Source organism: Hakea prostrata, unplaced genomic scaffold (genome assembly GCF_041222555.1).
Source record: "Hakea prostrata isolate BN-2017 unplaced genomic scaffold, UWA_Hpros_2 contig_113, whole genome shotgun sequence".
NCBI lineage: Eukaryota > Viridiplantae > Streptophyta > Magnoliopsida > Proteales > Proteaceae > Hakea > Hakea prostrata.
The window spans coordinates 91,774-105,682 of NW_028291232.1; the positions used below are offsets into that span (position 1 = coordinate 91,774).

The 13,909-nt window shown below is 36.8% G+C and overlaps 1 protein-coding gene across 1 annotated transcript; it reads right to left on the reverse strand.

Moving 5' to 3' along the window:
* Nucleotides 1-8,227: 8,227 nt before the first annotated feature.
* Nucleotides 8,228-13,238, reverse strand: LOC148998843 (amino acid transporter AVT6C-like). Its single transcript, XM_089141672.1, has 5 exons — nt 12,828-13,238; nt 10,857-11,009; nt 9,953-10,156; nt 8,724-9,195; nt 8,228-8,569 (listed from the first exon to the last, which is right to left on the reverse strand). Exons 1-5 carry the CDS (start codon nt 13,207-13,209, stop codon nt 8,446-8,448), a joined length of 1,335 nt encoding a protein of 444 aa, XP_088997798.1. The 5' UTR covers nt 13,210-13,238; the 3' UTR covers nt 8,228-8,445.
* Between the last annotated feature and the right edge of the window lie 671 nt (nt 13,239-13,909).

Consider the following 13,909-nt stretch of genomic DNA (forward strand, 5'->3'; position numbering starts at 1 on the left):
TCCTTCAAGAAAGTCTGCCAACGACGAATCCTCCACTTGGAAGGAGTCCTTATGACCTGCAGAATATTCTAATAGAAACAGACATATAAAAAGGAATGAGTTCAACAGAACTTAGTGAGGTCAACTCAACATCTTATCGTACATTTGTCCACAAGATTCCACATCATATCATGCATTCGTACATAAGATTCCACATCACACATATAGTTTGAGTATCGCTAATGTAATTAATGATAGTGATATGATGTATGAATGATTATGATATTATGCTCCTAACTCTATCATGAAGTCTCTATGGTAGACACGCATTAAGTTTGTACACCATTCTCCTTTGGGCGGTCTCAGTCACTCTCCCTCAACAAGAGACGTCTATTGGGTTCTCTGCGATTGTTGGGTAAAGTCCTGTCGAGCCATGGTTGGGGTATAGGTCACCACTCTCTCACATCACCATTTGGTATGAGATTGGCGCGTGTCAAGGATAACCCTAGCTCAGTGCGAAGTCATACGGTCTCATACTACATATGGTTCAGATATCTCCCCTCATGCCTAGTGCCCTTTTGGTTCAATACCTTTCCACCTATGAATGGAATCCTCAACGGGAGGCATCTGTTGGATCCCATTCCTTAACCCAGTGGTCATCCACATATAATGGACATGATGCTCCCCATGTCCTCTCACGGATCATTTCACCGGTCTTGAGCGCCCATGAGCCCTTATCTATTATATGCAACCCTACCTCTCTATGATGATAGTGGACCTACTTGACGCTCAGGACCCAGCCACTAACATCACGAGTTAACCGGCTTCAATACCCCCGCCGGAAGGGTAGTAGTACTCGTGAGGTTACCTAGCCAAACATTCTAGACACTTAGCATTCATGTACTTAAGTCTAGATGCATACTCATGTAAGTTCACTAGGGTAATGGGCAAACCCACAACCCTAGTTTGAAACATAAAATAAAAAGAGTAATTTAATTCAACATCATCCATATATCTTCATATCAATGATTTAGAATTTGAAAATAAAGAAAACACTCAATCCATTCAATCTCATCCATCTCATACATTCTCATATTGTTTTCAAAGAATATTGAAAATAGAAGCAAAGATACTTGCTTACCTTTCATTTGTGCAAAGTCCAACACATAATCACAAGATAATAAATATTAAAACAAGGCAATATATCAATAATGAAATTTAATTACATAATTAAACATGCAAGATAAGGTTGAGTATATTCCTCACCTTTTTAGTTAGCATAAGCTCTCCAAAGTTCCACAAAGTCACACTTACGAGTTCGTGATTATAATCAAAATAAACCTAATCATGTAAGTGGATCATTAGACGTAAATTAGAATTCAATTGGGTTTTAATAAGGTTTCAAAGATCACCCAACAAAAGCCTAATCTGCCAACTAGTTTCGAACCCACCTTTCTTAACCTAGTTTCGGCGAAAATCAAATTTCACCATCGATTTGAAGTCGAATCGAAATGAAACTTTGGGAATGTCTAATTGGCAGCAATAGGGTCCTAAGTATACCTTCAATTTGATCTAATTCCATCTCAATCAAAAAGCCCCAATTTTTGGCTCTCGCAAGTGCTCTCGGTTGGGTCTGAGAGGCAAAATGCAAAATCGTTTGCAACGACTCGCACAAACCACTCACAAACAAAAGGGAAACATAAATAAAACTATTTGCAAGCATTCAAGACACCTATCATATTACAATATAGCGAAGAACTACTCCTAAAACAAAGCCCAAAGAAGAGGGTTTGATGATTCTTACCTTTTCGAACGTTTCCGCAATGATCCGGGTGCCGGCACGCTTCCGAACAATTAGGAACCTTCCTCTCCCTTTGTTTCTCCTCCTCCTTGAGCCTCAGCCTCATATTAGCAACATAAAATGCGAGTATGATAGGTTAGAAACTCAAAATAGGGTTTTAAACATGAAAAACCCGAAGCTGGAAAATGGGTGGGGGGTTGGGGCAGTCGACCGGCTGTTCAACCGGACCCATGTTGACCCCTCAAATGGACTCCGATTTTTGTAATTTTTAGCTTGTTGGAAAGGTCTTTCGACGATCTTCGATTTGATACCTTATTTGCATCAATCAGATTCTCCATCACGATCTACGAACGTTCCAAAACCACCCTTTTTACACCATCGAGATTAATCTTTTTCTTCAATTAAACTTTAGGAGAGTTGATGAGTCATCACAAGGGTCATCCACCAACATTGGTTCCATTTCCAACCCTTCGGGCTCCACTTAAATGGCCCACATTTGTCGTCAACTTGAGGCCCGATTTTCTCGATTTTGAAGCCACGGGTTAAAGGGGTAGAAATCCGGGGGATTTCACACTTTACCTAATTATTGAATTGTTCTTTGCACTTGATTATGACATTTTGTGTATTTATTATTACAAATGATGTAACTGATGATCTTGTGGCTATGAATCACACCCACGGGTTATCAAACGGGTCCGATACTGGCGGGTGGGGTGTGACATTAAAGGTATATCTATAATATCACCTGTTGGGTAGTGATGTTGTATGTATACGTGTAGTTGTACTTCATACGATATTACTTGAATACATTTGATCTTTCATAGAGGAATGGAGTGATTACTGTTAAAGGCTGTTTATCACTCTTTAAATCAGTTAATATTGGCATTTTTGAAATGAAGAGGATCCTCTACATTCCATTTACCTAGCTGGTTTACTATCCCATATGAGGTGTGGAACTTCATATGGAATGCTTCTGTTGTGCCTAAATTGAAACTGTTTTTATGGAGAGGTTACGCAGCAGGTTTAGCCACGGGTGAGGCTATGGCAAGACGTCACTTCCATGTAGATCCAAGTTGCATCCATTGTGGTTTCCATTTGGAGGATTTTAACCATGTTATTCTAAGCTGTTCGTTCACCCTGGCAGCATGGTTTGCAAGTTTTGTATCGTATAAACCTCTAGATATTGATCCTTGTATTCGTCATTTGTCAAATGAGGTGCGATCTATGCAGGTGGGACACACAAGAAGAAATCAGCTCTCGTTACACATTGCCTATATCTATGCTGGCAGCTTTGGGTTGCAAGAAATGATCTCTTGTTTAGAAGGCGTGAGGGTTCTCCAAGGCAAGTGGCAGAGGAAGTAGCCAAGAGCACTACAGAATTTTTGGTTGGTGTCGGTTCCACGCCCTCCCTACAACTACCTAAGTCAGAAACTTTATAGGATCAGTGGGAGAACCCACCGTTTGGTTGGATTACATTAAACTCAAATGTGTCTTTTGCAAATGAGGGTGCCAGATGAGGGCTTGGTGGTGTTGCACTTGATCATATGGGATTATTCTATTAGCGGTCTCTGATCCAACGAAGTTCGGTTTAGTTATCAAGGGAGAGCCTTTGGCCCTCCGCAATGCTATATGCAATTCAAGAAGACTGGAGGAAAATTATATTTATAGTTGATAACTGAAAGAATGCAAAGAAAAACTCTAATTTTGATAAGTAGGTTTGCTTACCTTGATGGGTAAGTCTTATGTATTTATAAATAAACATGATGTTGTACAAGATTCGTTTACAATATTCAAATTTGAATTCAAAATAAAAAACTTGAATTCAAAAATCAAATTCAAACCATAACAGATCTGTTATGGTCTTTCATCCCCCCTTAAACACTGCATTGGCAGGTGCAAGAGTTTGTCTCTATGCTTGAAGAATGCTTGTGATGTTAAGCCCTTAGTAAACACATTTGCAATTTTATCATCTAATCGAACAAAGTGCACTTTTATGGTGTTGTTCTGAACCAAGTCTCGGACAAAATGATAGTCCACTTTTATATGTTTTGTGTGAGCATGTAGCACTGGATTTTGCAGCCATTTGTGTTGCAGACACATTATCACAATAAATTTCCATTCCTCTTGGAAGTTGTACTTGCAAATCACGTAGAACATAAGAAAGCCATAGTAACTCAGATGCTGTGACAGCAAGGGATTTGTACTCAACTTCCATACTTGATCTAGATATTGTAGGTTGTTTCTTGGAAGACCATGATAATAAATTATCCCCAAGAAAAGTGCAAAACCCACTAGTTGATCGGCGTGTGTCTAGACATCCTGCCCAATCTGCATCAATGTAAGCAGCTATGAAAGAAAGTTGGGTTGGTTCCAAGAGAACACCAGCACCAATAGTATGCTTTACATAACATAAAATACATTTTTCTGCTTGTAGATGATCTTCTGTGGGAGATTGCATGAACTCACACACTTGATTGACTACATAGGAGATATCTGGTCTAGTGATCGTCAGATATTGTAAGGGTCCTACTAATTGTCTATATGGTATTGGATCAGGTAGGGGATAACTTCTTGTTGATGATAACTTTGTTCCAACTGCAATTGGGGTTGTGCATGGCTTTGAAGTCTCCATTCCTGTAGACTTTAATAAATCGATGGATTATTTACTTTGAGTGAGTAAAAAACCATCTGAACTTCGATTGGCCTCAATTCCCAAGAAGTAATGCAAGTGCCCCAAATTTGTCATTGCAAATTCTTTGCTCAGGATTTGAATAACCTCTTGAATTGTAGCTTCATTGGCTCCTGTCAATATTATATCATTTACATATAACAGAAATACTGTCATTGTAGCTTGGGTTTTGCGTGTAAACATGGAAGGATCTGCCACACTTTGCTTGAAACCTTCTCCTTGTAGGTATGTTTTGAATCTGTGAAACCAAGCTTGTGGAGCTTGCTTGAGACCATAAATTACTTTTTGTAGATGACAAACATGTGTTGGTTTAGATGTGGAAACAAACCACTGTGGTTGTTCCATGTAAACAACTTCTGCTAAGTTGCTATTCAAGAAGGCATTTTTCACATCAAGTTGATTTACTGGCCATGACTTTAAGAGTGCAACGGTTAATACTGTCTGAATGGTGGCTAGCTTTACAACTGGACTAAATGTTTCATGAAAGTCCACTCCTGCATGTTGGTTGAACCCCTTGGCAACTAATCGTGCCTTGTATCTCTTAATGGAACCATCACTTTTTGTCTTGATCCTGTACACCCACTTACAACTTACAATATTCATACCCTTGGAATAAGGCACCAAGTTCGATTGGCGGAATTGGTTTTACTCCTAGTAATCATAGGATGAGATGGTTGGGGATGTGGTTGGTGTATTGTTGGTGGCGATTGATTAACATCTTGGGTTGGATTTGCCATTGATATGGTTGATGATGATGTTGTAGGGGCTATTTGTGATGGTTGGTTGTTTGAAATAGGTGAAGAAGAATGTGAAGTGAGTGGAGGTACATTTGGTGAGGTGTGTGGGATGAAAACAGGTAGAGAAATAAGTTCGATTGGTGGTTTGTTTGATGATTGGTGTGATGGGGATTTGAAAAGGAAAATTCCTTTTCTTCAAAAATAGAATGTCTAAATAAATATACCTTGCCAGTGTCCTTATCTACGCATCTATAACCCTTATGATAGAGACTGTAACCAAGAAAGACACAAGCATTGGACTTTAGCGATAATTTGTCTCTCTGTAGGGTGTCAAGTTGGGGTAACAAAGGCAGCCAAAAACTCTCAATAAACAATAATCTGGTTTTAAGCCAAATAGTGCTTCTTGAGGAGATTTTCCTTGCAATACCGGTGTAGCTAACCGGTTTATTAAATAGACAGCAGCAGTAAAGGCTTCTAACCAATATTCTTTGGGCATGTGAGCTTAGAATAGAAGGGATAAACCCATCTCTGTAATGTGTTTGTGTTTTTTTCTTCTGAAACTCCATTTTGTTCTGGAGTATGAGGACATGAAATCCTAGATACAATGCCACATTCATCAAGATAGTTTTTGAAAGCTCCCCTTGTTAACTCTAAGGCTCCATCACTTTGAAAAAATTTAACTGAAGTAGAAAGCAAGTTTTCAACCATATTTTTAAAATGCTTGAAACAATGAATTGCATTAGATTTAAATCGTAGAGGATAAAACCAAGTAAATTGACTGAAATCATCAAAAAAAATAATATATAAATTGAATCCACTAATTGACCAAGTTTCAGTGGGACCCCACAAATCACAATGAATAAGCTGTAATGGTTGAGTAGTTCTACTAACTGAAATAAAAAAAGGTAATTTGTGATGTTTGCCAAGTTGGCAAGCGTCACAAATTTTATTGGATCCAAGTGTCTCAAAGGATTTAAATTAGATACTATTTTTCAAATGAGTAAGTACTGCAGAAGAAGGATGACCAAGCCGACGATGCCAAATATCAAAAGGAACTTTATTTCCATAAAGAGCCAAAGGAGGCACAGCATTGGCCGAGAAAGAATACAATTTATCTTTGACTGGACCCTTCAATAGAGTGATACCTGACTCCAAATCCTTAACACAGAAACCCCATGGAAAAAATTCAACGGAACAATTATTGTCAGATTCAAGTTGAGAAATGGAAATTAAATTCTTTGACAATTAGGGAATTATTAGTATGTCATTAAGAGATAAATAATTTGAATTTGTTTTCAAAATTGAGGAGCCTATATGAGTTATAGGGAGTTTCTTACCATCACCAACTGAAACTTGGTCTTCTCCTTTGTAAGTGGCAAATTGCTGTAGCATGGCTGGATCAAATGACATATGGTTGGTAGCACCTGAATCAGGTATCTACTGTGCATTATTCTGTGGTGTAATGTGTTGGGTATTTTGGGTACCATGTAAGCCAGCATAAGGAATGTGAGGTGGTGGATTAGGATTATTTCGGCTCTGGGCATAACGAAAATAACATCTATTGGCCGAATGGCCTTGCTTAGCACATATTTGACATTTGAAGGAATTAGTGTTAAAGGTGTTTTGGTTTGGTTGGTTATAGGAATTTTGAGATCTTGGAGGGCCATTTGATGAATTTCGAAAGTCAGATCTAGGTGGGTGGATAGGAATTAATATTATTATTAGGCTAATTAAATTTAGGTTGATCTGTAACAAATAATGCAGTAGGGGAATGGGAATTAATTTAGATTGATTCGGTGTTCCCATAGCCACTGTTGCTCATGAGTAAGTAGTTTGGCTCTTAGGTCGGTAAAGGTAACGGGTGAGGCAATATTTTCCATAGTGATGATGAAAGTGAGATAATCCGAATCAAGACCATTTTAATGTATATGCTACCAAGTCAGAGTCATTTACCTTGTCATTGATTGCCGCTAAGGAATCAACAATGGACTTAATTTTGTGAAGATAGTCCGTAATTGTGCTCGTTCCTTTATTGAACATTTGCAATTCACTGCGAAGATAAGTCCTTCGAGCAGTGGATTGTTGTTGGAAAAGTTGTGCAAGAGAATCCCATACATCTTCTGTTGTTTGTAGGCCAAGAATATGAGAAGAAAGAGACGGTGTGAGGGTGGCATTGATAAATGCTTGAACAAAATGATCATTCTTTCTTCAAGTTTGAAATGCTAGATTCGGCATTTGAGTTCCTCCAGTAGTGACAGTTTGATTTGGCATTAATTCAGTACCATCAAGATGATGCATAAGATCACCGGTAATAAAAATGGATTTTAATTGTTCTCTCTACATGAGATAATTTGTTCCATCAAGCTTGACAGAAACAAGGTTGGAGAGATTGGTAATGGGGAATGGAATGTTAGCAGGGGCCATTGAAAATGTAGTGTACGTTTTTGGGGAAAAGATCTCAAAACCTTAGCTCTAATACCATTACCTTGATGAGTATAGGTAAGTCTTATGTATTTATAAATAAACATGGCTGTTGTACAAGATTTGTTTACAATATTCAAATTTGAATTCAAAATAAAAAAACTTGAATTCAAATTTAAAAACTTGATGTCAAAACTTGATGTCAAAACTTGAATCCAAAAATTGAATTCAAAAATCAAATTCAAACCATAATAAATCCGTTACGGTCTTTCAAAAACCTTGAATTGGTGAATTGCTATCTAGACAAGCTTTTTCGACCCCCAATGTGTATTAGTGCTATCGTCCGGCGATATTTTGCTCTTAGTCTTCAAACCTTGAGGATTGTATTAGTGCTAACGTCCGGCAATATTTTGCACTTAGTCTTCAAATCTTGAGGATTGTAATTTTCTCTTTGCTTCTAATACGTTACCAGATGGTCTAGCCCCAGCTAGTAGAGGATACAACTCTTTGATCGCTTTTCACTCCCCGTCTCGTCCTATAGCCTCAGTTGCTCCTCAATAAATGATCTTTCTACCCCATAAAAAAATCAAGCGACTTCCTTATAAAACATCTGCTTGTCTACGTACAAACATCCTAAATCTAGAAAACATGACACAAGAGCATTATATTTCGTGGCCCAAGTTACTTTTTTTAATATAAATAAAAAATAATAATACATCTTTAGTGGCTCTCATCACAATTTCAACTAGCTGGTGCAGACTGTGGAAACTTCTACAAAATACAAAATACAAAAAAAAAAAAAAAAAGAATTAAGGTAATTATGATTTTCTACTAAAAGTAGATATATTGGAGGAAATAGCAATTGAACTTGTGATTACAGCTAAAACTATCATCAATGTTCCCAATATCCTGTCTCTTCTTGTGGATATCCCATGAACATCTCTGCCAAAACAAAATAGAAGTGGTGAGAATACATATATATATATATATATATATATATATATATATATATATATATATATATATATATATATATATATATATAAACATCCGAAAGGTACTCTTGTAAGTTATCTAAAAAGATGAAACTTTATACCTTAAGGCAATGGCACCTGGGAAGATGAGTGTAAGACAAACAGCTGATGTTGAACCCATGAACTGAAAAAAATACCATATATTTGGGAGGGCTATTGCTGCAATATAAATGAAAACTAGAAGAAAACAAGTGAGGAAGAGAAATCTGGTGGTGTCTGTTGATGAAGTTGATGGAGGTGACTTGGAGAAGAGGAGTTCATGGATATTGGACCTAAGAGAGAAATTCAGTAGAGGAAAAACTAGCATGAGATGCAGTGCATAACTTAAACGAACTGTGTCATCAAGAATTGCACCCATTGGAGAGTCAGAATTTTTGTCGAAGTTAACAAGTATGTCTGCCATGATGGAGTCCCCAAATAGAAGGTACCCAAAGAAGCCAACAGTCAAATAAATTGTTGAGCATAGTATTAGTGATATTCGAACTGCTGAGACCATCTTGGAAGGCTCCTGAAGCTCGGCTGCAATTGGATGAACTGCATGCATGCATGTGTTCCAGTTTTGTAAGGAAGAAATATGGTGATAACTCTGACAAATCATGAAATTTGAAGAGGCATTCCTAATGTAAAATATCCAATCAAGAATGTTTAGTTTCATATTGGCTACTAATCAGTTATAACTCCTGATACATTTCAGGAGTGATGCCACCTACAAGTTTGAATTTTTGGGATGAAAACTTTACTTGATAACAAAACGGTTTTAGCCGTGTACACATGTAAGTGCCACACAAGCTATTAACAACCCCCTAGATTGAACTTTTGGAATTGAAAAGTTTAGAAAGAACACAGGTATATGAGAACCCAAAAGTTTGAACTATTAAATTGAAAGAGACATAGGTATCAAAGAGGATAAAATGGATATAACAGAAGTGAGATTACTCTCCCATTAATTTCATGAAATACTTAAAACAAAAACTTAAACTATTTGGAGGAATGACTGATGGGTCTATATAAGGAAAGAAAGATTTCAAAAATAAAACCATTTGAGAAATCAGAAGGACGGGAGATGGGGGACAGTTCAACACCATTGATATGATCCGGATCTTAGATACAGGACCATCATTAATTCTGGAAGTGGAACCCAACCATGTCAATGGTGAGGAGCCATCCCCTCCCTCTCCACTCTCCAGGGATAGAGGAACCAAACTCAAAACAAAATCATATTATCATTGACTTTTGTGAAAACTGCTCAATGCATTTCAGTATAAGAAACAATTTGTGTCTTAATGCTTACCATTAAAGTGGAAGGTGAAAGCCGTCACAATGACAGGAGCAGCAGTGAAAAGCTCAAAGAAAGAAGTTTGGTGGGCTAAATCCGGTAGCAATCTTGGACTTTGTGTTTTCCCTTCAAAGAGGGCACATATAGCCATCACTGAGCTGATTCCAACAAACACAACAGCAAGAAGAACCGATATGGCTGAAGTAAACCGTAGAGACTCTGGGAAAATCATATCACGTAACAAAACAATGAGTCAAGGATACTTTGAGTTAGTTGAGTACAATTCTTGTATATATTTGTTGAATCGATCAATTCCAAACTTCTAAAAAAGATGAAAATTAAACAAGTGCTATCATCTTTTTTCTTCTTTGGTGAGTTTAAAATTTCATCCAAACTTTGAAAATTTCAAAGTTGAAAGGTTAGAAGGATTTGAAATTAAACTTACTAGGAATATCAATTTTATTGTTGACTAATTAGTAGGAAGGCTATGGAGAAAATCCCACTCCATGGTTAGAGGGACTTTTGATCAAATAATGATGTATGGTTTAGGCTTTAATTATTGACAAATTATTTTGCTTCCATTTGAACTCATTTCTATATTTCCTTAACCACTTTATATAAAGTGTGTGATTCAATTATCAAAACATAAGAATTGAGATTTTTTTTCCATTTATATTTACTTCAATTCTACTCTAATTTTAAGGTTTTCACTTTTCATGTATAACTAAGAAAGAAAATATTAGTCTCTTTTAGTTAAGATTAATTGACCAACATCTGCTATTGTTCTTGTTATAATCTTTCTAGTCACTAGTCAATTGAATCGGTTTAAATTTCATATTTAACTATTTTTAACAAATATCCTTCCAAGTAAAAGGGAGAAAGAAATGTGAGGAGAAAAAGGGATATAACATTTACTAACCTACACGACGTAGCAGCACAAGAGGAAACAACACAAAAAGCAAAGTGAAGAATAACGCAAAAGCACGTGTGTTCCACCAATGAAATCCAAACCATTCTTGTAGAACACCGAAATGTATTACTCCTGTAGATTGGCTTCCTGACAACACATCACCTACATTAAGCATATAGATTAAATGGTTTGTTAGTGAGCAATATATTCACATAATGGTCCATAAAGAATTTCTTTTCTTTTTTTACGTATGGAAAATGAAGAATGCTTGAATAGGAATATAGAAAAAAACTGAAGCATATACTATTAATCTTATGAAGGAAGACAAAAGGAGTGAAGGACGCAAGAATATTTAATTTATGTAGTGAATTCCTCTCTTCAAAAGACTCTTTTCCAATAATTAAATCCTTGCTTTTTCAAAATTATATCCGATAGTTGGTTGTTTTTTTTTCTTCTTTCTTTCTTTCCCTACAACCTCTCTAATGAAAGGTGTTGGTTTATCAACTGACCAACCAGCTTAGAGTATTACATAATATACCATCAAGTAAAATTTACCCACAACTTCTCCACTAAGAGGTGTTGGTTTTATCAATCGACCAACTTTGCAATGGTTATATCCAATAGATTTACTTGTATTCACAAAGTTCTTCCCCTTAATTATGTGTAAGGGTGTCAATTCAGTGTGGAACCGGTATTTGGAACTATAATGATACCAAACGGTAATATATCATATCATCACCAAAGCATTTTTAATTATTCAATACAAAATAATTTTAATATTTGATAAGGTATTGGTGTTGTATGGTTTATTTGTATCATGTTATCATGTAATTCCTTTATCATTTATCAAACAATAGAGCTACATGGTTTCAATATTATACTATATTTATTCAATACAATATGGTATGATATAAGCAGCAAGGGTTTGGTAACGCACTATGACTTGACACCCTTAGTATCTTTTTCTTTATTCTTTTAATTCTTTTATAAATTTATTTTTTATATTTTATTTTTATTGTTGTACAGATATGTTCCATGCAGCTCTCTAAAGGCAACACGTATAATTTTAGGATCCAACAGTTATAATTAAAAGGACGAGGAGATCACAACATTGGACCTAGAGTTGTAATTTATAGCATTCTAAGAAGCACACTTCAAAAATACACCATAAAAAGGTTGCGTAGTTGGTAATGACCGCCACCTCTTAGTGATGAGGTCACGGCGTCACTAGTTCGACTCTCCCTGTGATATATGTAATAGTTCTCAACCCCAATATAAAGCTACCAATTCAAAAATACTACCTAATTACATGGTTAGATGTAAAGGATGGACCATAAAGCGGACTGTCAACAAATCTGTGTAGTTGGCGTTAATGTATATCTGGCCAGTTGTATTAAATGGGCCTTAACACCTCCACTTGCTACCCATCTCGATTTGAAATGTGGGTCCCCTTACGTCTTAACAACCGCAAGCCCACCCATTATGAATTAAATTTTTTTTTTCCGTAATCATTATGGACTAAATTGAATACAAATTTTTCTCCCACATTGGAATATACGGTAGCCAAGAGCCAACGTCCATCACGCCAGCATTTCTTTCTTTTCTTTTCTTTTCTTTTTTTTTTCCTTTTTTTCTTTTTTTTTCATTTGGGGCTCTTCGTTGCTGAAAAATCTGTAATTCCTGATATTTAAAAAATAAAAAATAAATATCCTTTTTGTTGAACAAAACTGATACGAAAATATTTGGTTGTTAGAAAGGAATGTTCCTCAAGACCAATTGATCCAATAATGGAATTGGAAATTCACGGTTTCGCTCGCTCACAAATCACAGCTCACGGAATATGTGAGCTCAGCATCTGCGAACCATCATCTGAATAACCACCACGCCGCGGCGCCGCCACCGGTATTTAATCGGTAAACTAAAAATTTTGAAACTGAAAAAAAAGAGAAAAGAAATCGATGTATTGTGCTTGGCACTTACCGATTATAATGAGATAAATGATCAACGAACCAAGATTCGTGAGCATCACACAAATCTGCAACGCTAGTGATCCAATTCTCCCGAACGCTTCTCCCATGACTCCGGCGTAGGTCGTCGAATTGCCGGCATTTGTAAATCTCAAGAGGAAATTGACTGAAATACCGGAGAGGACAGCGACGATCACGATCATTGCAAAGGCTGGAACGACACCTAAGACCTTGAGAGTAGCTGGAATCGACATGATTCCAGCTCCAATAATACTTGTCGAGACATTGAACACTGCGCCGGGAACAGAAGCGCCGCCGTCTGCGTCGTGGCTCTTGTTTTCCGGGGATGGCCTGAGCTCCGGCAGGAGTGAAGTTTGAATGTCTGCTTCTCTCATCTTGGAGGAGGAAAATCGAAGAGTTTTAGTCTCAGTTGTTCTGTTCTGTCTCAATTAATCCATTTGTCCTTTTATAATTAAAACTTGAAAAGAGCTAAGATATCATGAAGAGGCGTAGTTACCGAGCTGACACTGACAGGGAGGAAGATCTGCAGAGAAAGAAAGAACAAGTTGAGGTGAGTTTGGTAATTGCAGATTTGTTTTCTCATTCACTTGTTTGACATAGCAGTGATGGATGGTGCTTTGGTGAATGTATTGAGACGGGAAGACAGGATAGGTGAGTGGCCAGCCGTATTGTTGATCGAAGCGTGTGTTGAGCGAGATTGGATTTTTCCCTTTTTTGGAATAGAAGTTTATTAATATAATTATTAAATGTATTCTATTATTAAGTCCAAATCTTCTCCATCCAATCTGCCGTTGTTGACACATACTTTCTTTCTACCAAAAAAAAAAAAAGACACATACTTCTGCACAACTTTCTAAAGGCAACTCAGGGTAACTTTAGAATCTCCAACTACTATGATTTTTTTTTTTTTTTTACAAAAGTAATTTCATTCAACCATAAGAAGGGGTCCGTGAAAAAGCCGAAGAAACAGGAAAACATAATTCTTGAATCCAAGGAAATAAAAGACGGGGAGACCCAACACTGTTATATCTAGAATTGTTTATATAGCCTTATAAGATATCCATGTAGAAGAAA

What these genes read in the sequence shown, in the direction of transcription:
- LOC148998843 (XM_089141672.1), bottom strand. Translation starts at nt 13,209, where the DNA reads ATGAGAGAAGCAGACATTCAAACTTCACTCCTGCCGGAGCTCAGGCCA. An exon ending in CATTTATCTCATTATAATCG is followed by an intron (nt 11,010 to 12,827) that starts GTAAGTGCCAAG and finishes TGCTTAATGTAG; the next exon opens with GTGATGTGTTGTCAGGAAGC. An exon ending in TTTCACCTTCCACTTTAATG is followed by an intron (nt 9,196 to 9,952) that starts GTAAGCATTAAG and finishes GCATGCATGCAG; the next exon opens with TTCATCCAATTGCAGCCGAG.